This window comes from Fonsecaea monophora (assembly GCF_001642475.1).
Source record: "Fonsecaea monophora strain CBS 269.37 chromosome Unknown Scaff2, whole genome shotgun sequence".
Classification (NCBI taxonomy): domain Eukaryota; kingdom Fungi; phylum Ascomycota; class Eurotiomycetes; order Chaetothyriales; family Herpotrichiellaceae; genus Fonsecaea; species Fonsecaea monophora.
The window spans coordinates 607,918-631,339 of NW_019173933.1; the positions used below are offsets into that span (position 1 = coordinate 607,918).

Sequence of the window (23,422 nt, forward strand, 5' to 3'; positions counted from 1 at the left end):
ACCGAGTACCACGTATGATGTGCGGCGCCAGCGGAGGTTCGAAAGCTCCGGGCGATGAAGACGCCAGACGGTAAGAGGAGGATGAGATGTAAAGGATTTTTTGGATTAACAAACAGACCCTTGAGGACAACTACCCCTTTATCCTTGTACACCAACCATCGACTGCTCCTTTCGTTGTTTTATCATTTTGGCGCAAAAGGAAAAAGAGACAGAATGAGGAGTGCCGACGGCTGCTGGACCTGCCGCCTCCGACGTAAAAAAGAATGTGACAAACATCACCCGGTCTGCGAGGCCTGCGCGACGCTCCGCATCACATGCCACTACAGCGAGGAGAAGCCCGCGTGGATGGACCGCGGGACCGGACAGCAGAAGATGGCGAGGCGGATTGAGCGCCAGAGATCAGAGAGCAGGGTGCTCGCTCTCACGCTCGCCGCCGAATGGAGCGCGCGAGCAGGAACTCTGACGACAGGGGCTCGGGATCTACCGTGCTCTCATCTCAGACGGAATGCTAGCGACGTCTTGTCCAGGACCAGCACCGGGAGAGTATCTAGCCACGCCGGCATCTGATGTCCTATCTGTGGATAGCGTTTCGTACACAGACGACTACGGAGCTATTGAGCAGCAGCAACCGGTGAAATGGATCTCTCACACCGTTGTGTCCCTTGGTCGTCCTTGACGGTCCAGGCGGGCGCGAAAGCGGAATCATTCCCGGCGCTGGATGGCCCAACGCATGCCCGTTCATGTCCTATCTCGACAATCTCATGCCGTTTCTGTTCCCCTTCTACCGGCCCCCCCTTGCCCAGGGTGGCAGGTCGTGGACCCTCGATGTCATGATGACCAGCCCCGTGGTGCGGCAGATGGCGCTGTGCCAGAACTCGTATTTCTTCTCGCTGGCGCCGGGCGCACGGGCAATTGCCATGTGTGGTGGGAGAGGGCTGCTCGCGCAGAGCAAAGACGCCTTTGAGACGCTGAGACGGTCCCTGCAGGCGCTGGATGGGCGGATAGACGACACCGACACGGACATGGATCTGTGTGAAGTGGTGCGTATCCTCGCCGGGGTTGTGCAGCTCCTCCAGAGATTCGAGATTTCTCTGTGTCCAGCTTCGAGAATTACCACGCACACCGCACCGCAGCTGTCGCTCTCTTCCGCCGTGTCCTCGACAGTGCCACTGGGACACCCTCCAACTTCGATGCCGTCATGAGCCGTCTGGGCACGTCTTCGTGGAGACTGCCCTCGCAGTGCGTCCAAGTCCCAAGCGCCGAGCAGGGGGCTTGCAAGTTCTCAGCCGGGGCTGGTAATGTTGGACGACATCTTCGCCAGTACGACATTGCAGGAGAAACCAGCCCTCTACGAGTACCACCGCGGTCTTCTAAGCGACACTGACGGAGGCGACCCTCCCATCGACCTCGAACCTCTCTGCGGATGTCAGAACTGGGTGCTCCTCCCGATCAGCGAGATCGCCGCGCTCGACGCGTGGAAACAAGAGCGCACGAGGGCCGGTGACCTCGACGTCGTGGAGCTTGTGAGTCGTGCCACGCCCGTGATGGACGTGTTGGTGACACGCGTCACTCGGCTCGAGGCCGCTGCCAACAATATCACCACTGCCTCTGGCGCCTCAAAGAGAGCCTCTGGTCGCGGTCCACTGCCATTGGATTTCTTATTCCCAGCATACCCGTACCACCGCGACGAAGCAGCCGCACAAACAATATCGGTGCAGACGGCCCTAAACACCCGGATTTGGGCCCACGCCGCACCGGCGTACCTCTCCGTCGTCCTCTCCGGCTGGCAACCCTCGAGCAGCGACATACGGCACCACGTCTCGCGGATCATGGCATGGAGCTGCTCCTGATTCTATTGACGCCGCAACCACCACACGGGCCCATATCCGTCTCCGTCCGTGTTCCCGCCCGCCTTGCTGCGCACCATGGTCTTGCCGTTAAGCGTGACCGGCTGTCTCGCATAGTCACTTGAGCACCACGCCCGTCTACGCGAACTGGTCGAGCCGCTTCAGCCGCCGAGCGTGTTTGGGACCGTATACAAGGCGCTGGGGATCATGGAGGGCGTGTGGCGGAGAAGAGAGGCAGGGGATGGACTGGCGCCGAGGGATTTAGCTGCTTGTTTTGGGCGACAGGGGAAGGTGGTGGTGCTTGTCTAGACGGGACATGCGTTCGAGGGGATGGGAATGAGCATGGCCGAGTCGGCTGGACCAACTAGATCGGATACATTGCTCGGTTTAAAGCTCGACGGGGGATTTGTAGCCAACCCGACCCAGGACGCCGACGCGGCCTGGCCCATCCCCAGGGTCATCATCATCGGCGACGGCACGACGCTCACGTCGAGGATATTGCCCGTGTATATGAACGTCTTCTTGGTTGGGCCCTTTTCTCTGGGCAACGCCGTCCACCCGCCCACGGCCTGCTGCGCCGCGACACACGCACACGACAGCGTCCAAAGGCGTCGAGAAGATCGAGTCCCAGGGAGCAGCGAGTCATCTCAGAGTACGGTATGTATGCCTCACAAAGAATCGGTTTGTTAAAGTATACACTGCATGCCGTCGGTCATCACGAGACTATTCTGGCCTGAACGGCTCCCAAAGTCAAACCAGTAAACATGATTATAAAGTAAGAAGAAAGTGAAAGGAAAGAGATTATACCCCGTAGAAGTCCAAGATCCACATGCCGCGCGATGTACAAAGTGGATCAATCGGTAGATCGAAGAGTGGATCAGTGTAAAGTATTCAAGGCGCGCGGTAGGGAATCCACTCGGCGCTTGTATCACTCAGCAGGTCCTGAGTAGGTGGACATGGATGTGTTCGAACTGGGTGTGTCAAGGTAGAATAGGTGTAGAGGGGATGAACGTAGACCAACTATGGTAAGTTGTATCCATTGTGTCCCGTGTGTGGGCATTGGATCCCCAGTTGATGACAATTCATGGTACTGTACCACGTCGACTTTGCGTTTGATATCGTCACCGCAGTGTGGGATGGCCGAGTATGAGAGCCTGTCCTGTCCAGATCATTCGCAGTCATGAATGCTTGTTCGTCGGTCATACATCCTCTCTTGTATTATCTGCCGTCTGCCGTCAGAAACTCACCCCAGTAACGAAGCGCCGTGTCCTGTACCATAGTCTTCCACCCCTGCATTGAGCCAGACCACACACTCCGACCCAGATACGCCATCCCAGACAACAATATTGTGCAAAGGTAAGAGATCCCATAAACATCTCCTCGATGCATTGGCTCCGGCTGACACCAGCAAGAAGATGCTGAACATAACGAACCCCCTGAGAAACCGGGAGCCGTGTACCCAGCCGACACGCTCTCGCTGCTACGACAGATCTTCCTCATCGGCATGCTTTGCACGGCCATGTTCACCAACCCAGGTCGGAATGGGCAACAACCTCACCACCGTCGGCGTGATTGGCGACTCGTTCGGCATCACCAACCCTGGCCAACGGTCCTGGTTGATTGCGGGCTACCAGGTCTGACGATTGGCACCTTCATCCTCATCGGCGGCTGACTGGGCGACGAGTTCGGCAACAAGAACCTCTTTGTCGTCGGCTGGCAGGAGCCGTACGTCGGCGTTTGTCTGGTGCTCGGGCTCTTGTTCGCAGCGGCCTTCTTCAGGGTCGAGATCTATCATGCAAAGTCTCCGATCCTCCCCCTCGCGGCGTTCAATCCCGACATTGCTTTTGTCTTTGCGTGTACGGCAACAGGCTGGGCGTGTTTTGGCATATGGGTCGGTGTTTTTTTTTTTTTTTTTTTTCTCGTCTCTAATCCCCAATCTCAAGTCTAGCACAAATGGGCAAGTTGGTTAACACTCCTACTTGCAGGTCTTCTATATCGGACAGGTCGCTCTCGACGTTGGAGGCAACACGCCTCTCCAGATGGCAGCCTGGTTCATACCGGTGATCCCGTCCGGTCTGACCTCAGCCCTCGCGGTGGGCAAGTTGCTCGGCAAAGTCCCTGCCTCGTGGATCATGGTCGTCGGACAAGTCGCCCATGTGGTCGGCTCCATCCTCGCAGCGGCGCGACCTGTGCATTCGACATACTGGACCTACTACTTCTTCAGCGTCCTCATCATCACCGTCGGCATGGATACCTCGTTCCCCTCGGCCACGATCATCTTCTCCAACGCCGTCCCTCAACGATACCGGGGTATGGGCGCGTGTATAGTCATGATTGTGGTCAATTACAGCGTATCGCTTGGTCTCGGCTTTGCCGGCACGATCGAAACAAACATCAATCATGGCGGGTTGACCGGCGCCGACATGCTTTTCGGCTACCGCGGTGCTCTTTGGTTTGCGGTTGGGCTAGCTGGTCTCGGCCTGTTGCTGAGCCTTGTCTTTGTCGCGAAATCGTCCTCGAAGGACGGATCCAAAGGACAACATTGAATAATTCAGGGAAGAAATGCTAGAAAGACAATGCAGGATGATATGATAGATGTATATGCTGCAGGTGGTCTAGGATCGAGAGGGCATTGTTCGAGAAACTGCCATGTCACGGGCTGGAAGCCAGTCCCGAACATGAGGGCATTTGCTCTTCCAACAGATACCATAGCTAATGTAGCCAGAGACTGTAGATACATGGCAAATCATCAGGAAGACTCCTGACCAGTGCACCGAGGATCCCAGCACATCTGGTAACTTGTGCTCATTATCTGTTCGAGATATAGGAAAATGAAAAACACCTCGAACGCTTGGCCTTGGTCTCATCTCCTGACCATCGGCACCGCGAACGCGACATATTCGACTTCCGGACATTCGACATGTCACATCGCAACCCATTGGAGCAATCAACAAGGCAGCAGTTTTCATGGGCACGCCAAGTAAGAAATGCAGGTTGCGGGTGAAATTGCCGAGTCGGGTCTAGATCCAAGTTTCCCATGCAGGTTTCCTTGTGACCAACGCAAATAGCGGAAGCGGTGATGAGGCTTTTGATCAACGTCACCAAAGAATCTCCCATTTCATTCCACTTTATCAACTCCTACTCGCGAGATCTGACATACCGTGGACGAAGCAATATGAGTGCGCTGTGTACTGGCAACCCTGTCGGTGGATGCAGTGACTGCTGCGGTGGTCCAGTGGCAAGCGCTTCGGATTGGCCTCATCAAGATGTTTCATGCTGTAATGGGGCAAGCCCAGCAGCAAACGCACCAGAAAGCAATATGACCCAGTGCAATGAGGATGATAGATGCAACGGTAAGAAATGCAGCATCTCACATTGAACTTCAACTTGCTGATGGGTTGGGAGAAAATTGTATCAAAACGGCCGCTGCGATCGAGTGCTCCCTGGTATGCACCAAACACCGGAATGAACGGTCTGGGGATATGGATAGCAACGAGCTAGACGAGAAGACCACATGCCACACTGGCTGCGACCACACTCACCGTGAAGCCCCTAGTCATTGCGAAGAGATCAGAACGAGCGAGCATGTCCACGGCGGCGAAGCTCATGAACATGCGCATGGAGAGGATGGCACCCACCTGGATGAGCCCTGCCACTTCCATTTGAAAGCAGCCATGGAGAAATATGCCACATACCTGGAGTCCGCTCAGTGCATCTGTCGGAGTATCCTCTCTTCTGCCAGACGAATTGAAACATGTCGCCCATATACTGCCGCTGGTGACGCATCTGCGGTCACTGCCACTCGTAGCCATCATCTCAACGTGAGAGAGCACTGGTCTGCTTTGTCTCGCCGACAGTTCAAAAGGATGCCAGACGACATAGTCAGAACAGGAGCCGAGGCAAAATGCTGCGGAAGCCCTGAGAGCATTGATCATGTTGACTGCGAGCATGGGATCGTGCCCAAACAGGCTTTAGAGGATGTTGAAAAGGCAGCAGGACTGTCGCATATCCTTCTTAGCGTCACTGGAATGGATTGCTCTGGCTGCGCGAACAACTTGACGCGAGCACTACGAGCTGCTGGTGGTACGAGGGATGTCAAGGTCACCTTCATCAGCGGAACCGCTGAATTTTGTCTCGACGCCGAAGTCAATACCTTGGACAACGTGATCCGCAGCGCCCAAAGAGCAACTGGTTATAAGCTCGCACGATTCTCCTCCGACACCCAGATCATTGACGTCGTTATGAGTGCCACAAGCGCAAGCATATTTTGCAACAACCTACCACCTGGCGTCGAACGATGCGACAGGCTTTCAAAGACAACGTATGAGATCAGCTACGACCCCTGCATCATAGGTGCGAGGGCGTTGCTGGCTGGTGCTGATGGTCAACTTGGTCCTCCCCGCAGCAACTCCTACCTTGACGAAGGGAAGCGGAGGCTCATCCGAATCACTGCTCTGACCACAACAGCATTCATCTTGACAACGCCCGTTGTTGTGCTGGAATGGGGCCGCCCTTCAGGCGTGTCCGAACATACCACTTTGATAGTGGCAGTGATCCTGGCCACGATGGTCCAAGCAATTGCGATTTCAGAGTTTTATATTCCTGCAATGTCGGCCTTGATATACAACAAAGTGGTCGAAATGGACATGCTTGTTGTCATCAGCATTACAGCCGCATATGGCTATTCCATTATTGCGGCCGGTTTCTTCTTCGCCGGCATTGATCTGGAGACAAAACCGTTTTTCGAGACGAGTACTCTGTTGGTCACGTTGATCCTGCTGGGTCGTCTCCTGGCGGCTTGGGCTCGGAAACGAGCAGTGCAGGCTGTGTCATTAAGATCTCTTCAAACTTCAACAGCACTGCTTATCGACCCAATCACAGAGCACGCCCTAGAGATTGATGCCCGATTACTTCAATATGGAGATAGAATCTCAATACTGCCGCATTCTCGGATCGTCACCGACGCTGATGTGCTAGGAGGGGCGAGTGAGGTGGACGAGTCAATGCTAACAGGCGAAAGTATGCCCGTGTCCAAGACCATCGGGGATTATGTTGTGTCGGGCACTATCAACGGCGGCGGAAGGTTGACAGCACGGGTATCTCGCTTACCAGGGAGGAATACCATCACAGATATTGCCAACCTGGTCGAACAGGCCCAGAGCTTCAAACCACGTGTCCAAGACTTGGCCGATAAGGTAGCAGGATATTTTGTTCCTGTCGTGTGCACCGTGGCTCTTGTTGTCCTCATTGTCTGGATCCTGGTTGGTCTGAGGATTCATCAACGGTCTGCCGGAGGCGCCATCGGAACTGCTATCGGCTATGCCATTGCGGTTCTAGCCATTAGCTGCCCCTGTGCGCTTGGGCTGGCGGTTCCGATGGTCCTCGTTGTCGCTGGGGGAGTAGCTGCACGGGGAGGTGTCATCATCAAGACGGCGGATGTCATCCAACGCGGCTTCAGGGTCACCGATGTGATATTTGATAAGACTGGAACGCTCACTGAGCCACGACTCCAAGTTGTGAAAGAACTGACCTGCCCCACGGAGAAACTTGATCGCGACACCCTGCTCCCCGTGATCATGAAGATGGTGAGGAGCAACAAACATCCTGTGTCCGAAGCTGTTGCACAGACACTAGATGCCCGGGGTGTAGGCTACACAGAATTGGACGGAGTCATGTCCATTCCTGGTTGCGGGCTCCAAGCACAATGGCAAGGATTGACAGTCCGAGCTGGGAATACAAAGTGGCTAGAGATCGGCGAGACACCTGAGGTCGCTGAAGTCACAGCAGAAGGATTGACAGTCTTTGGTGTCACGGTCGACGGCCAACTGGCTGCAGTTTTTGGGTTGAAGTCTCAAGTCCGTGAAGGAGCTGTAGGCACCATCCAAGAGCTCTACCAACGTCAGATCACTGTTCACATCGTAAGTGGCGATGGCCGCCGTGTCGTGGAGGGCGTGGCAGCAGACTTGAGTATTCCTCTGGACAATATTGCTGCCGAACAGACGCCGGCACAGAAGCAGGAGTATGTGCGTCGACTCATGGATGCCGGAAAGATCACCCTTTTCTGTGGGGATGGGACGAATGACGCGGTCGCCGTGGCTCAAGCGAATGTCGGGGTCCAAATTGAATCTTCCTCAGATGTCACGCGTGCAACGGCAGATGTTATTCTTCTCCGCAATCTCGACGGCGTGGTCAATTTGTTGGATGTGTCCAAAGCCGCATTCCGACGCATCGTTTTCAACTTCGTCTGGTCAGCAGCATACAATATGCTTGCCATCTTACTCGCAGCCGGGGCCTTTGTGAAGGTGCGCATTCCGCCAGCTTATGCAGGTCTCGGCGAAATTGTCAGCGTGTTACCGGTCATTGTTGTGGCATTGACCCAGCCGAAGGTGAAGGGGAGGAACTAGGCAGTGGTTGATCATTGATGTGTTGATCGAGGAGTCTGCTGGTGAAATGATGCTTCCGACCCGTTCCAATCCTTGCAACACAGGGACCCTACCCCATTACACTCGTTATTGATAGTATTTGAGGATTGAAAAATGATTGATATTACCGAGTATTGCTTGAGAATCATAGCCCCTCGACTACGTCCCTCGAATGCCAAGGCCAAAATGAGGACCTTAAAAGTCGCTCCAGTCGTTCAGAGTCGCTAACTATATTTGACTAGTGACGTGCTGCTGATTGGATAATGAAACCTCCAATAAAGAGGCGAGATTTCTGATTTGCACAGCCACACGTCGACACTAGGTCAACTGTGGCACAACTTTGGATTTGCCAAGATACACCGACCTAAGCCGCTCACCGAGAAATCAGTGAACCAGCGCCCCGTCAGGTCAAGCCCTGACAAAGGAAGGACAAGCTCTCATCTGGCACCGTTCGAGACCGAGATTTTTAAGGCAGCGAGTGCGAGCTTGACATTCTGCTGCACACTCTACTAAGGCGCCAAGTACCGGTAGACCTTCCTCCCCTGCACGGGGGCCGCCTGTGGCCACAAGGTCGCCTTGTAGCAATGAGGCTGAAGGGATGCCACCAGTCGGCCTTGGATGGCCAGCGGAGGTTAACCCTTTTCAAGCCAGCGCAACTCCGTAAACAGCGTCAAACCAAAACATGAGATGCGTCAACCTCAAGTACTGACAATCTTTCGCAGATTTTGCACAGTGATCAATTTACTTGGTCGGCCACTACAGCCCAATGGCATTTCAAGGAGAAAACTGTCGTCTGTGATGCCGATAAGACATATCTTTCGTCAGTTGCAACGGACTCGGTTCAATTCTACCCTTGCCTCGGATCTGTTCTTCCCAACTACGGGTCGCTGGTTGTGGAACGAGCGTCGACAGCGACTAGCACACACACGGAAATTCGACCTCAGAGCTCTCGAACATATCATAATACAGGCAGCAGGATCAACAGCTAATATTACTGTTCGATTTGAGAAACTTGCGGAAGGCGCTTCCAACAAAGTCTTCCTCGCTGTTGTTGGGGAGCAGCGATTTATCGTTAAGATCCCTGACCCGGTTGTCTCGCCACGGCTGGTCACGGCAAGTGAAGTTGCCACACTTACATTCTTACGGTCCGAGTTGGAAGTACCGGTGCCTAAGGTGTTTTCATGGAGCGACGACTGTGACAATCCAGTCGGTTGCGAATACATCATCATGGAAGAGGCTCAAGGGAGAGCTTTAAACACCGTATGGCCCCGCCTTGAAATACCAGAGAAACTCGCTGTCGTGGATGAAGTCCTATCTATTCAAAAGCGGCTTGCTACCACCAAGCATATGTTCACTGGGTATGGGAGTCTGTACTTTCTTGATGATGCTGTAAAACTTGGGTTTTCTCAGCATTTCCCAGTCACATCGACCTCTACCCCAACGTATTGCATCGGTCCATTGGCACATCAACATTTTATTGGATCAGCCCTTATAGCCTCCGGGGTGAATTGTGGCCCTTGTAAGTCCCTGTGGCGGATTCACGGTTGTTTGGTTACTAACCAGTCAGGGCGTACTCCACAAGATTATCTCGTTTCCGTCGCACACTCGTCACTGGTACAAATTGAGATGAACCAAAGTAAAGATATGACCGCTGAGCGAGCGTTCTCCTTCCCGATAAACACAGCAAGCAACACGTCGGCTACAGCACTGTCTGATATGCTCAGAACACTTTGCATGGTAATACCACATATTCTTCCACACTCCACAGCCCAACATCTGCCGCTAGTGTGGCATAAAGATCTTCACTTTGGCAATTTATTTGTGTCTCCGGAAGGAAAGATTACCTGCATTGTCGATTGGCAGGGCACCGATGTCTTACCGTTGTTCCTGGCAGTTCGAATACCCCAGATTATCGATGTGGAACGCGATGCAATTCTTCTGGAACTCCCAGACAATTTCTCAGAGATGGCTGAAGGAAAAAGGCTTGAGGTTTGGGAGAGGTACCGCCAATCGATGCTTCAGCAGTATTACCTAGCCGATCTTAGGGAGACTGTTTCCGATCTTGCTGCTTTGTTGGAGGACGAACAATTAACCCCCATTCGAAAGCAGGTTGAATTATTCGCCCGAATCCCTTTCAGACAAGACGTTGAGGCCCTTTTCCTAAGGGAGACTCTCCTTCGAGTTCAGCGCAATTGGTCTGGCTTCCTTCGCGATGGAGATGATGCTGTGGAATGCCCTATCAATATCGAGGGCGACGAGTTGACGAGCCACCAGAAAGATGGACGGCGTTACAATGAATTCCAAGACCTCTTAAAGGCCAGGAATATCCCAGTTGCTGAAGAGGGTTGGGTGCCATTGGATGAGTTTACAACTCGGAAAGACGACCTTAAAACTGTGATAAAGGAGACCATCGAGTCTTTGGAGTGTGAACAAGAACGTCTAGAGTTCAGTGACAGGCTCCGTCATTGGAATCTGACTGATTGGAAAACTATATACAATAGCCATTTGATTACGTGCACAGGCGACCTTCAGATAAGCCCCTTGGATTGAGCAGTATTCTTCTGCTTTGCTTTGATTCTTCTTTGGTGTTGCTCGGTCTAACTTGGACTGTGAAGAGTTTGTTATGGCTTGCTGATCCTTGGTTGTTGGCCTGGACATTGACATTGTAGCTGTCATTGGGCTCATCTTCATCGTGCTCATCTACGCAAGGTGCATTTTGTGTAACTAATCTATGGTCTAGCAATGTACTCAACTCGCGTCTCTGGCCGCCTTCGTCAATGCCACGGACTATTTTTTCTCGTCTCTCAGCTCCCGCAATACGCCGGAGGCATCTTCTGCAGCCTCCGCTGATGGAGAAATGTCCATGTTGTTCGCGTCTTCCTCACTTGCCGCTGCCTTTTTCCTCCGCCGGAAGACTCCTTGAAAACTTCGTTTCTGCCCTAGCCCTGCGTCTGCTGCCCCTTTGGCCGTCCTCTTCTTCTCCGCGATTCGTTCCAGTTTCTCGACGTGCTCCCTGGCGTGCCTGAGATCCCTCTGAATCTCTTCCGCCGATGCCACTTTATACCGCAGCCTGATAATCACCGCAGCGAGGAGGATAATGCCGATCTGAACTATAAATTGCCATTGGCCCACAGCTTTGACCTGCTCGCTCGGTTCGCCGTCGGTATTGATATAATTTTCAATCCACACGATGAAGGCAATGATGATCAAAGGACCGAAGACCATGGCCCCGAGAAGAACGCAAAGCGTTATGAGGTCTATAAGGCAGAGGGCGAATGGATGTTTGTGCGCTCTCGTGATCCTCGCCACCTGGTTGAGTTTGACACTTCTTATCGGTGCGAAAGTCGACGTCGGATGCCGCAAAAACTGTACTGTTTTCGAATAGCCAGCCCTGATGTCACCCGTAAACCCACTGAAAATCTCCTTCCTCCGAAACCAGAGATCGAATGGCCGATGTATGGGTACTCTTGAAGTGCATAAATCCAATCGCCCGACGACCAGAAGAAATAGCTGTGCAGCGGTAAAGAGGGCAATTGCCGTATATACGAGAGGCTGGAATGCATCGCCTTCCCAAGTGCTTCGAGTATGCCGACTATCCCCCGGAGCATCAGTGCCGACCACTGTCGCCCGTAGCCGCGTTGATTCTCGCATCACTTGTGAGGTATTGAAACACGGATAGAAGCAATTCGTCGAGAGGTTCAACCATCGTTCGTTGTCAAGAACAGATGGACCAAACAGACCCCAGATGGTCGCATTCCAGGAACCGGCCCAGTATTGATCATCCCAGCCGTCATTCTGGACAGTATTGCTGTCTTCAATGCCCGAGTAGCAGAAGCGATATTGAGGTGGTGCAAGATTCAGACCTGGCCAAAGCACAAGGACTGATATCGACCCTGCAAGCATAATGATATTCCAGATGAAGATTAGTAGATGGAGGATCCGACTTGTTCGCGCCGTGCTTGACCAGCACTGCAACGGTAATCCCACAAGATATGCCGTGATCACAATGCAAGTCACTGCGTCGATATCCAGCTCCAGGTAGTCGGGCTGCACAACAACGGATCTGGTGTTTGCGGCAAGAGCCCGCATGTCATTCGATACATCCGTCAAGTACTCTACATCCAGATAAGCTACCGTGACATTCTGTGGTGAAGGCAGACCAAGGTGAGCGGAAAGCAGGATAAAAGCCTCGAGCGAGGCGGTGGCGGCATATGATACTGCCGCTCCAAAGATGACATGCGCAACCCAGCCGTGGCTGGCTGTGATGAAGCTCAAGGCCAGAAGGACATAATAGAGATATCGTGGAGTCGGCGCGTATATGTCGCTCATAGGATAGTAGCAGGTGACTGGTTGCGCGACGACGGGCTGATCAAATGAGATGTTGGTTATGGCCATTCCTTCCGCCGGGAGAGTCTAGACTCTGAGCGACCGTTTCTCAGATACGCTTTAAGCTCCGTTCCGCTGTTGCCTGGGCATCTATAGGGCGTCAGTGCCCTATTCGATACGCCAAGATACGAGATAGAGTCACTGATGAGACGTCAAGTCTGGCATCCGCAAACTTGAAAATTGAGTGAGGTCGTGAAAAGAAGCGCATACGATGCATCATTAGACTTTTTTCTCGTCGCCCAGATGGAAAGGTCCGTTTTTGACCATCAGCTGAAGCGTATTTTGCACCAAAACGCCGGTTAGAGTTTCCATATTCAAAAAGTCAGTCTTGGAGAGTTCTGGGGACCTAAGAGTCATTGCGGTAGAGGCCGATGAATAGGCCATGACTTGACCTAAGCCATGTCGGAGCTGAGGATGATTGGATGGCGGCGACGCAAGGTGTTAACCTGGTCATGAATTGGCCAGAAGCTGTGACATTTTCTGGGTGTTGATCTTTTAACTTTTCTGCCTGAACCATGTCTAGACACGAGCTGACAAGTACCGTGAAGTTCCGGTGCAGCTCGTACTGAATGGCAAAAGACTTGAGTTTGCTTTTGTCATTCGATAAACCATCTTCAGCTTTCTCCAAGGGACTGAATGGTGGGAGGGTGATGAGAACTGCACCGCCACCTGTCGCAAATTGTCACATGGTATTCATCGATAACATCCTAAGTCTCACAACTCGTAGATCGAGTGTCATAAGCGTCGAGTCAACACACTGCTGGACTTGGGCGGTGGTCAATATATCGTAAAAACCTTGCTCATGTCTGCAGAGTGGTCCACCATTTGTAGGAGAGCCTCTCCAATGTCGTACAGCTCAAATTCACTGGCTGGCAGATCTAGGAAGTACAACTAAGCCTTCAGGCCTTCCAGCTGGCCCCGTCTTCGTCTCGACTTCTAGCTGCCGAAGCGATCAAGTCGGAGACTGTGCGGGGATGTGCTGGAGATAAGTCTGAATCTGACCGTGGACGATCGTCGCCAACGGTCTGAAAAGGTTGGTAATACAAAGAAGATCAAGCACGGCAACTGTCGGCTTAACTCCGTTGCATGAGGGGCAGAAGTGGCTGCCATCGCGTCGAGTATATAACCTCCTCCTGCGTCGTTATCGTCTGTTTTCCTATTGTTCAGAATCAGAATCAGAGAAAGGCACAACGATCTCACCCAAGAAGTCCAGATTTTGTAACTCTGTCATCAAGAAGACAAAGAGCAAGATGGTACCGAGTCTCCCAACCCGCCAATTGGGCAAGGATGGACCCCAAGTAACCGCCCTGGGCTTTGGTCTGATGGGTTTGTCCATCTTCTATGGGAAAAAGCTTCCAGATGACCAGAGATTGAAGTTTTTGGACCACGTATTCGAGTCAGGAGAGGCGTTTTGGGATTCCTCGGATGTGTATGGAGACAGTGAGGATCTGCTCGGCCAGTAGGTCTCCCATTCGAAGATGACGAGTATGGCAAGTCTGCTAAACAGTCCCTCTTTTCGTTCTGCAGGTGGTTCAAGAAGACGGGCAACAGGAGTAAGATCTTCTTGTGCACCAAATTTGCCAACGTTCGCCAACCCGATGGAACATCAAAAGTCATCAACGACCCTGCGTATATTCGCGAGGCGTGTGCCAAATCTCACAAACGGCTCGGACTAGAACCTGGCGACGCTATTGACTTGTACTATTGCCATCGTATCGACCGGGAACAACCCATCGAGATCACAGTGCAGACAATGGCCGAGTTGAAAAAGGAAGGCAAAATTCGCTACCTCGGACTGAGCGAGTGCTCTGCCGAGACACTCCGACGAGCTTGCAAAGTCCATCACATTGCCGCCGTCCAAGTCGAATATTCGCCTTTTGCCATGGAAATCGAGCACAACGACCTCTTGAAAACGTGTCGAGAATTGGGGGTGGCGGTCGTCGCCTATTCGCCCTTTAGTCGAGGCTTTCTAACCGGCACGATCAAGTCGCACGACGATTTCGACCCAGATGACCGACGTCGCGTCATGCCCCGGTACTCAAAGGAGAACTTCCACAAGAACATGGAGCTTGTGAATGCCATTGCCAGCATCGCCGAGAAGAAGAACGTAACCCCGGGTCAATTGACGCTGGCCTGGTTGATGGCTCAGGGTGAAGACATCATCCCCATCCCTGGCACCACCAAAGCGAAGAACTTTGACGAGAATATGGCCAGTTTACAGATCAAGTTGACGCCGGATGAAGAGAAAGAGATCAGACAGAAGGTCGAAGCCGCTGAGATCACCGGGGAGCGGTATCCTGCCGGCATGCTGAAACATCTTTACGCGGACACTGTTCCTCTCAAGTAGCTGGCAAGATAGATCAAGTGTTATGGGAGAGAACAATGACTCGGGAGAAACTTTACAGAATATAGCAAATGATATATCGTTGTCCCTCTTGGACGAGGTACTGCAGGAGGAACCAAAGAAAATGTTTTGGTCTGACGCACCATTTTTCGAAGTGTATCTCACCGACCCGCCCGCAGGTGAAATTCACCCCGCGATCATTGCCCATCAGCAGCAGCCAGACAGAACATACTTCCTCGCCAACAATTGTCCAGGTTGACTCGACCCATACGAACCTCGCAAGAACACAGCCCGTAGCTATCTTGACTCGCTCATCTCCCAACAGAAACCTTTCTATTGTTTGAACAGCCCCTGTACTTCAAACAGAAGGCAACCACTCATCGGCTTGCTCAATGGCAAGCGAAGCCCAATTCGATGCCGCCTTGTGAGCTCCCACAAACCCTCCAGCTTCGCCCCGCCAGGCAGTAAGAAGACAGGATGTGCCGGATTTTCTTGCTAACACTTTACCCCCTGTTTCCTTTGCCTGCAGAGACCTCCTCCGCCGCCTCTCTCCACTCAAGGTGTCGGACAACCTGACCTCCATAACCACGCTCGTGCCCGATCTCACAGAAGACCTCCTCTCCTCCGTGGACCAGCCGCTGACGTCGGCACGCTGCAAAAAGACCGGCCGGGACTATCTGTTATGCGACTACAACCGTGACGGCGACTCATATCGGAGTCCCTGGAGCAACGAATTTGAGCCCCCACTAGACGATGCCACATACCCGAGCGACCGCGTACGGAAGATGGAAGTCGAGGCGAACACGGCGTTTGACGTGTACAGGCAGATGTACTACGAGGGCGGCACGGGGTCGGTGTACCTGTGGGACTTGGATGACGGGTTCGCAGGTGTAGTTTTGTTGAAAAAGGCCGTGGGCAAAGAGGCTGGCTGGGACAGCATACACGTGTTTGAGGTCGACGAGAGAAGGGGCAGTGGACGGACATGTCATTACAAGCTGACCAGCACTGTCATCTTGCATCTGGGTCGTGATGGCGAGGGACTCGGGTCACTAACCTTGGCTGGGAGCATGACGAGACAAGTCGAGGCCGACCTGGTGGTGGAGAATGTCGGCGGACAGGGCAAAGATGGAGGCCACGTCATCAACTTAGGAAGATTGATCGAGGACATGGAAGGCAAGATGCGAAACATGCTCCAGGAAGTATACTTTGGCAAGGCAAAGGACGTGGTAGGCGACCTGAGGAGCGTGGCTCCGTTGACGGGCGTCAACCGCGAGAGACAGACTCAGAAAGATCTCATTTCCAGTATGGGAGGGAAATGAAATTGAGGAGCATAGCCGATGAGAATTCACATTGATCAGCCGATTCTCCTAGCCACGTCGAATTGCGGGGTAAAGGACGACCTCGTGCTACAATGCATGGATGAGGTGTGCCAGCTTTCTCTAAGGGAATGCGGACCGTTCCATTCGAAAGACTACCCACCTCACTCGAAGACCCTGGAGAATGGAGAAGCGATAGATGAATCGTTCTGAGATACTGCCAGAGGAGAGATCTCGTTACTCTTGACTTGGCCAGTTAGATTCTCAAACTCAAGAATTTTCCATACAGTAAATACCACAGGCAGTGGTAGAGAATATGCCATGATGCGCGCCTGTCCACTCGACGTTTGTACTTCCTTTTTGCATGAGATCTCCTGTTTAGTGTCGTCACCGGACAGACGCGTGAATATGTAAGAAATACCGAAGCACAACGTGAGGCTCTGCTGTATGCACGGCAGGCTCTTTCCCAAGCGTGAAAGCGGCCTGTACGACTTGAGGCGGTTTAATCGACACCCCCTTTTAAGAGGAAGAGTCGTGTTGGCTCGGACGTGGAAATTTGATCTCTCGCAATTGCGTGGCCTCCGGTGTGGGAATGTGATCACTCGCACCAGCGTAGCCTTGCTTGATGCTCATCTGTACCGGATCCAGGTCCATTGGCGCAGCAGGCGGGAAGCTAGGCAGTGTCTCTGAGACTTTAACAAGCAACAATGGGAAATACCTCGATGCTCCGCCTCGCAACTGCGAAATGAGGGTGACAAGCTTGTTCAGACATTCCAACGGCGTGTCGTTGCACGGGGTCGATATTTCCAAAGGCATGAGTGGGACACACGAGATCACGTCCGTCAGCGTACAGGCGATGTCGAATAGTTTCTCAATCAGCCCTACTCCATGGACCTCCATTGCGTCTCGTGACAAGGTTGAGATGTCCTGGACTAAGTCCCTGGCGACCTCTATGGGGAACTTGAACGTCATGGAAGAATCAGTCGACGTCGATGAAAGACAACCATTTGTTATGGCCAGTTGCCAGATCATGATGCGTAGCCAATGTAACGTGACCCAAACATCGGCTAGTTGGCTTTCTGTTGTCTCCAAGGCGTGCGGTATCGAGTTTGCAACCTCTTGTTGAAGCTGCGAAAGCCAGGTGTCCGAGCAATGGGTCTTGACTTTGTTCCAAAAAGCCATGAACTCGTCATCGATGCAGCGGAAGAGCCCAATCAAGCAGAGAAAGCCAGATATTCTCTCTTCCTCGTGTGGCTCGCTGACCGATGGTAGTCCAATAGTCGGGTGGAGACTAAGTGGGCGGTGTCGTTCCATCGCATATGCCCTCTCAGTAACCAGGAGCAACCAATACATTCGTCGTTTATACATGTTCTCAACAGCATCACCGACAAGATATGATGACTCTTCATGCATTCCCAGCAGCTGAGCCAAGGTAACAGCTTCACGCAAATGAAACCAGCACATATTCTGTTTCTCCAGGGTGAAATAGCAGCTAAATAGGAAGAATGAGGTCTGGACGGCAGTCAAAGTAGGAAACTCAATGTAGTCGATGGACTTTCGCACGCGAAGGACGTCATTGAGAAGCTGGTTGGCATAGCCGTAACAATTCCCGAGGGGCTCACCTTCGTAATAGCTCCCTGGCGCAACAGCCAAATTCTTGCCAGGCTGGACCATGACAAAGGCACACAAGGAGCCTACGAGACAGTAAAATTCTGCATCGCTCGCGATCTGGGGTCCCATCTTCTCTATTAGCAGACGACGATTGAGGATCGAAGTAGTCGTAGACATGTTGGAGAAATAGAAATCGACACAATCCATCATGGTCTCCTCGCTGAGGAGAGCCGTAGTGGACAAATGCGTAGACGGCATTGATGTTGATGGGTGACCGAGGTCCAATGAAGGCTTCAGGGTGCGACATGGTGACAGCTGAGGAGTGGTATCAGAAGGAGACGTCTGAGCAAGTTGCTGCCGCTTCTTTGTCTGAGAATTACGGATTTGCGACAGCACTTTGGATCGATTCCCCTTTGGGCCTTTCTTTTGAGGCACGGCAAGATAGGTGCATTCCAGATTGGTTTGGCCGCATGTGCGGCACGGCTGACCTCCGGAACATCGTACCTTGCGGCGATGACATGCATCACATGCCTTCTTGATCGGGGCAGTGGCCATTTTGAGGGCAGGAGCTCGTCAAATTAGAGAGGTCGGGTTCCTGCATGGCCCGGCGTCTCAGTCGGTGCGCATATGTAGGACGGGTCAGATTGAGATTGGGCCATTGCGTTCGAGGGTGGTTCGCATTGCCGCATAGGTTCTTCTCTTGTCTAGACGGCGGAATGATGCCTGAGCAGCCTGCGGCACATGGCGACGAGAACGGCAACGAGGAGGCAGACCCCGCAAATCCTATTGGGATTGATTTGGCGACTGTGACTGTGAGTGCATGAGCCAGGCAGGATTTGTTGGTCGGTGTATTGGACTGGACAGATCCAGGGTCATCCTGTGCCGCTTTTAACATCCATGGAAACCAGTCTTTTGATGTCACAGAACATAGCATGCCGCTTTTAGCGTCACTCCCCTCACCTGGGGAATTTCATGGTCCTTCACATCCCCTTGCGGTCCCGATTAAGTAGCAACTCGGCAACGGATACCGCCTTAGTTCCTACACCACGGTTCAACATTGCAGGTAAGAAACAACCGCTTAGTTAAGAACTGAGCAAGGCCCATTTGCCCTAAAGATGCCTAGTAAATGCCTAGTCACGGCCGGAATCAAATGCCACCGGTTTCTTCACCTTCACTCCTGCCATACTTGTGGTCTGTTTATCTCGACGAATGTGTCTCGCCCACATCATCCAAGTTCCAACGCACGAGCCACCAAATCTTGACGTCCATGAGTTGATTGTGATGCCCGTCATATTATCTCTGACATACACGCCTGATGGCATATTCGGGTGATCTACTCTGGGTCCACCATGATGCCAAAAACCTCAAGGCGAAGCCCCATCGCCATAAGGTTTTCTCACACATCCAATCAGGGTACCACAAATGGCGTCGGGTCGAGGTCGCCCGTTCGATGAGGAAGGCGGTGGTGATGCCCCGATCTCAGACAGCAGCAGATCGACGGAGGCGAGATGCCCAAGACGCAAAAATGGAGGTGGGCGACGGTGACAAGGTGGGCGACGATTACATGCGGCCGCACATCAAGCTAGAACAAGTCCAAGACCGACCAGTTCAGAGTATCGTCGCATTCCGAGGAAACTCCGATCCATTCAATTCCACGCCCGTCCCCATCACCTCACGTATCAATCAGATCATGGACTTTGAGCGACGATGTGTCTTTCCCGTCATCCAAGGTCCCGGCCCTCGTGCCCAGGCCCAGGCCAAGGGCAACATCCTTCCATCATGGTCGACGTTCACGTCGGACTCGCTGTGCGATAATATCACCGCACTCGCCTTCCTGTCGACGCCCTTGACCCTGATCTCCCAATCTTCACCCGACTCTTCTCTCCTCAGACTATCCCTCGTGCATCGGTACAAGGCCCTGAATGCCCTGCAGACGTATGTGCGAGACCAGGGCCAGCCTCCTCTGCATGTCTTGATGCACTTTCTTGTCGCCGAGATCTGGGCAGAGAATTGCGATGATGCTCTAGCCCACCTCCGCATGGCTAAATACATTATGGAGTCTCAAATCCGAGAGAATCCAGCGAGTATCGTCCCGTACAAATGGATTAGTGTGTTTCAGATGGACATACACCGCGCCGCTTTGTCATTGACGAAGACTCTGCTACCCATGGACGGGTGGGGGACGAAACCCTTTGAAGTGCCCTTGCCTATTATGGACGTCTATACGGACATATGTTTGAAGGGGACAATACGCGCTCTGTTTATCGAACTGCAGCAACTGGGTGCCCTTTATGACATTTTCGTCCGCGATCCTTCCCACCGACCTACCTCCTGGAACCTCATGCGGATGCGGACGCTGTTGCTGATCGGCCGGGCAATCAACCATGCGGTCGATGGTAGCGACGTCTCAGCAAGCCTCGCACTCGCCTACATCCTCAAACTAGTCAGTGGGCTGGAGAACATCCCGGTGGGGGCCACGGCAATATACAAAGCGGGCCCCAAGATGCTGGGCCGTGTACGATCAGCTCTCGGTGAGGAGACCCTGCACCCCCGCCTGAGGCTGTGGGTTCTATACGTTGGCGCTCTGAGCGGGGACGACTGGTTTACTCGAGCATTTGACGAACAAACAGTCCTGATGGGCGTTGACACGTGGGAGACGTGCAAAGAGATCCTATCCAAGTTCTATCTCCCAAAGGACGAACCCCAGATCCACTTCCACGCCATGTTTGACTCGCGGCTGAGCAACAAGATTGTGGAACTGACCACTGCGTTCGACGACGTCAAATTGCACGCCGCCGTACAAGAATAAGCTATCGAGCATATTCCACGGGATGCTGGGCGTAAAGCCACTCGGTCATTCTTTCGGATCACAGTCACGGAAGAACGATTCACACGACCACTACACGTTGGGAACCGCGGAGATGCATTGGGAGGGCGTTCATCGCATTTTGATCATGGGAATGGTTTCAAAAGCAGAGGTGTTTGACATTGGCAGATATGACGGCGCAATGTAAATCAAAAGACACCAATACCTCCCCAAAGAAAGAGTCTTGTCCGTACGATATAGACTGACTTATCTTCACGTTTGTCCTCACTCACCCATGCTGTCCCTGACCTTCGAGGTATAAAGTATTTTACGTTATCAGCTCTATCCTATCCCCCATCCTCGATGTTCCACCGCGCGACCGCGTCTCCGCGCCTCGCGAACGAGCTCATGACGCGGGATCTAACCCGGAAGCAGAACCACAATACCCGCTCGGTACGCAGGGGATGCAGACGCGCAAGCGAGAATACATGCCTATCTAGGTACCTCGCGAGCTAGTTACCTAATTAGTGATTAGCAATTACCGATTATATGCGACGTGATGTGACCAATACCCAGTACCGTGTGACGTGTACCGAGTGAGAGTATATGTACCTCGCATGCATGTATGACCGAGAAAACAAACAAGGCTAGCAGGCTACTTACTTAGTGGGTCGAAGACTCGAAGCTGAAAGGGGTATGAGGTATGAGGTACGGGGTAAAATTATGAGGTAATAATGGATGGAGGGGTTAGTCACTCATGTCACTTTACCGCCTAACTACCAAGTACCTCTCGCTACATAGATCGTCACTCGAACATGCACGATAAGTACCTGTACTTGTACTTGTACTTTCAGAGGACCTACCTACCTACCTACCTATCTACCTACATATGCACCCTGAATGCGTACGTAGCTGCTAGTTTCCCTAGGTGCCTAGGTAGGTGGGTACCGGCTGGAACAGAAGCACCAGAAAGTCAGCCTGGGGGTTCGCAGATAGTACTGTACCACAACCGAGAAGATGAGAACGGTAGATCCATTCAATACCTATTGGAAAAAGAGCCGGGCTTGACCAAGTAACTGGGCAACTAGGTAGTTACTGCCCTTGTTGATGACCGAGCACTGAGTGAGTTGATTTTATATCGAGAAACTCCATGTGTACGGATGGTCAGAAGAGCTAGCTACTTGTACATGGGCAAATGGATTACGAACGAGGAGAACAGCCGAGCAGCTCCAGCCATTGTCAACATCTCTAGGAAATGCAAGAGAGCCAGTCAAGTCAATGAGTAAGTAATCCTCTTTTCAAGACAAGGAAGTTTTGGAGTGGGATATTCTCCTGCCGAATAAGTATTCTCTTATCGGATACGTGTCGTTCGGAGAGGAGGGGTGTGGTGTCGATCGAGTCGAGTGAGGTATATCGTTCGTTGTATAGTCAGAGACCCCTTCATTGGGTACAGAAGTTTTCGTTTTCGCGCAATTTTGCAGTCATGTCGTTGAATGAGACACCGGTCCTTTCCGTCAACTGTGCAATGCCACCGTTCTCGTCGTCCTTGGGTGGTCGTCTTGCTGGAGCGTTGTCCACAGCACTTTTCTCCTTCCGATTTGCATCTCGCCTTCCAAGAGGTGGCCAAAAATGAATCAAAGCCACCCGCTCGCTCATCATGTAGCTCGTAAATCAAAACTCCACCCCATTCACATCATGGTCAACCGCGCTCAGCCGCATCCTCGTGAACAGGAATTTACGCTCCATCACCCCAGATACCCACGACACCCATGGCAAAGCCGATTCCGGCAATCCAACTTCGCACCTTCTGCACCTTGCGTTCCCGGACCATCTCCATCTCGACCTTTTCGCCGTTCACCTGGTTCTCTTCACTGCTATCTGATTCCACTTCGATATAACTGCTCTCGTCGCTCGCCGAGGGACTGACAACTCTCGAGGCCTTCACATGTCCACTTGATCGGGAACTGATGCCCCATGACGGGAAGCGTGAGAGGCCATTGAACCAGTACTCGACACCTTGGCCTCCAATGAAGCTCACAAGTGCGGTCCAGAGGAGGTATGGGTGGCGACCTCGGGGACTTGCGAGGGTGTATGCGGTGATCAAAGATAGAGAGGAGATGGACGCTAAAGTGAGGATCCGCCGCGTCGACTGGGTCTGGATTGTGGCAAGTGTACGTGCGGCGAGCGACGCGGAGGGAAGGAGAGCAAGAGAGGGTAGAGTTATAGATTGGAGAGTGTAGGAGACGCCCTGTCACAAAGCTGTCAGTACGCAGAAAGGAACCAAAGTGGGAGCAACGCACCGTCAGGAGACCGAGGGAGATGGTCCCCACGAACTTGGTGATGCTTATCGGGCAGGGCATCGCTGCGATTCTGTTGCTGGAGGGCGGTTGTGTTCAGGACCACGAAAGTCGAGCGGCACAGCTACTTGGAGTAGTCGATGATCTCCGGCCGCTGGTGCGCTGATGGCGGGGTCAGACCACCTGTGAGCTGTCTTTTGGGCGGAGAGGACTAGGTGTTTGACAACTTATGACAGGTAGAGAGGGACGGCGTAGCAGTCACGGCAGATGGGAATGGAATGGCAACAAGGAATAATCTGGAATGATGGAAGCTGGCAGATCGATGATGTTGCTGCGAAGCTGCGCAGCTGCGGTGCCTGCGTCGGCCGCCGCCAGTGCCACTGGGTGGCCAGT

At 52.8% G+C, this 23,422-nt stretch overlaps 9 protein-coding genes across 9 annotated transcripts; 6 read left to right on the plus strand and 3 right to left on the minus strand.

Moving 5' to 3' along the window:
- Nucleotides 1-740: 740 nt before the first annotated feature.
- AYO21_00617 (hypothetical protein) lies at nucleotides 741-1,850 on the plus strand (the record flags this gene model as incomplete). Its single annotated transcript, XM_022650607.1, has 3 exons — nucleotides 741-1,040; nucleotides 1,109-1,239; nucleotides 1,322-1,850. 3 exons carry the CDS (start codon nucleotides 741-743, stop codon nucleotides 1,848-1,850), a joined length of 960 nt encoding a protein of 319 aa, XP_022517221.1.
- A 339-nt stretch (nucleotides 1,851-2,189) lies between these two features.
- AYO21_00618 (hypothetical protein) lies at nucleotides 2,190-4,393 on the plus strand (the record flags this gene model as incomplete). Its single annotated transcript, XM_022650608.1, has 4 exons — nucleotides 2,190-2,504; nucleotides 3,383-3,481; nucleotides 3,532-3,738; nucleotides 3,833-4,393. 4 exons carry the CDS (start codon nucleotides 2,190-2,192, stop codon nucleotides 4,391-4,393), a joined length of 1,182 nt encoding a protein of 393 aa, XP_022517222.1.
- Nucleotides 4,394-5,329: 936 nt separating this feature from the next.
- Nucleotides 5,330-10,819, plus strand: AYO21_00619 (hypothetical protein; the record flags this gene model as incomplete). Its single annotated transcript, XM_022650609.1, has 3 exons — nucleotides 5,330-8,233; nucleotides 9,239-9,788; nucleotides 9,837-10,819. The coding sequence occupies 3 exons, from the start codon at nucleotides 5,330-5,332 to the stop codon at nucleotides 10,817-10,819; spliced, it is 4,437 nt and encodes a 1,478-aa protein (XP_022517223.1).
- Nucleotides 10,820-11,056: 237 nt separating this feature from the next.
- Nucleotides 11,057-12,664, minus strand: AYO21_00620 (hypothetical protein; the record flags this gene model as incomplete). Its single annotated transcript, XM_022650610.1, has 1 exon — nucleotides 11,057-12,664. The coding sequence occupies one exon, from the start codon at nucleotides 12,662-12,664 to the stop codon at nucleotides 11,057-11,059; it is 1,608 nt and encodes a 535-aa protein (XP_022517224.1).
- Nucleotides 12,665-13,905: 1,241 nt separating this feature from the next.
- Nucleotides 13,906-15,002, plus strand: AYO21_00621 (hypothetical protein; the record flags this gene model as incomplete). Its single annotated transcript, XM_022650611.1, has 2 exons — nucleotides 13,906-14,114; nucleotides 14,183-15,002. The coding sequence occupies 2 exons, from the start codon at nucleotides 13,906-13,908 to the stop codon at nucleotides 15,000-15,002; spliced, it is 1,029 nt and encodes a 342-aa protein (XP_022517225.1).
- Nucleotides 15,003-15,391: 389 nt separating this feature from the next.
- AYO21_00622 (hypothetical protein) lies at nucleotides 15,392-16,318 on the plus strand (the record flags this gene model as incomplete). The annotated part of the gene is made up of 2 exons (XM_022650612.1): nucleotides 15,392-15,423; nucleotides 15,529-16,318. 2 exons carry the CDS (start codon nucleotides 15,392-15,394, stop codon nucleotides 16,316-16,318), a joined length of 822 nt encoding a protein of 273 aa, XP_022517226.1.
- Nucleotides 16,319-16,834: 516 nt separating this feature from the next.
- Nucleotides 16,835-18,481, minus strand: AYO21_00623 (hypothetical protein; the record flags this gene model as incomplete). Its single annotated transcript, XM_022650613.1, has 1 exon — nucleotides 16,835-18,481. One exon carries the CDS (start codon nucleotides 18,479-18,481, stop codon nucleotides 16,835-16,837), a length of 1,647 nt encoding a protein of 548 aa, XP_022517227.1.
- Nucleotides 18,482-19,451: 970 nt separating this feature from the next.
- On the plus strand, nucleotides 19,452-20,735 carry AYO21_00624 (hypothetical protein; the record flags this gene model as incomplete). The annotated part of the gene is made up of 1 exon (XM_022650614.1): nucleotides 19,452-20,735. One exon carries the CDS (start codon nucleotides 19,452-19,454, stop codon nucleotides 20,733-20,735), a length of 1,284 nt encoding a protein of 427 aa, XP_022517228.1.
- A 1,732-nt stretch (nucleotides 20,736-22,467) lies between these two features.
- Nucleotides 22,468-23,092, minus strand: AYO21_00625 (hypothetical protein; the record flags this gene model as incomplete). The annotated part of the gene is made up of 2 exons (XM_022650615.1): nucleotides 22,468-22,980; nucleotides 23,033-23,092. The coding sequence occupies 2 exons, from the start codon at nucleotides 23,090-23,092 to the stop codon at nucleotides 22,468-22,470; spliced, it is 573 nt and encodes a 190-aa protein (XP_022517229.1).
- Between the last annotated feature and the right edge of the window lie 330 nt (nucleotides 23,093-23,422).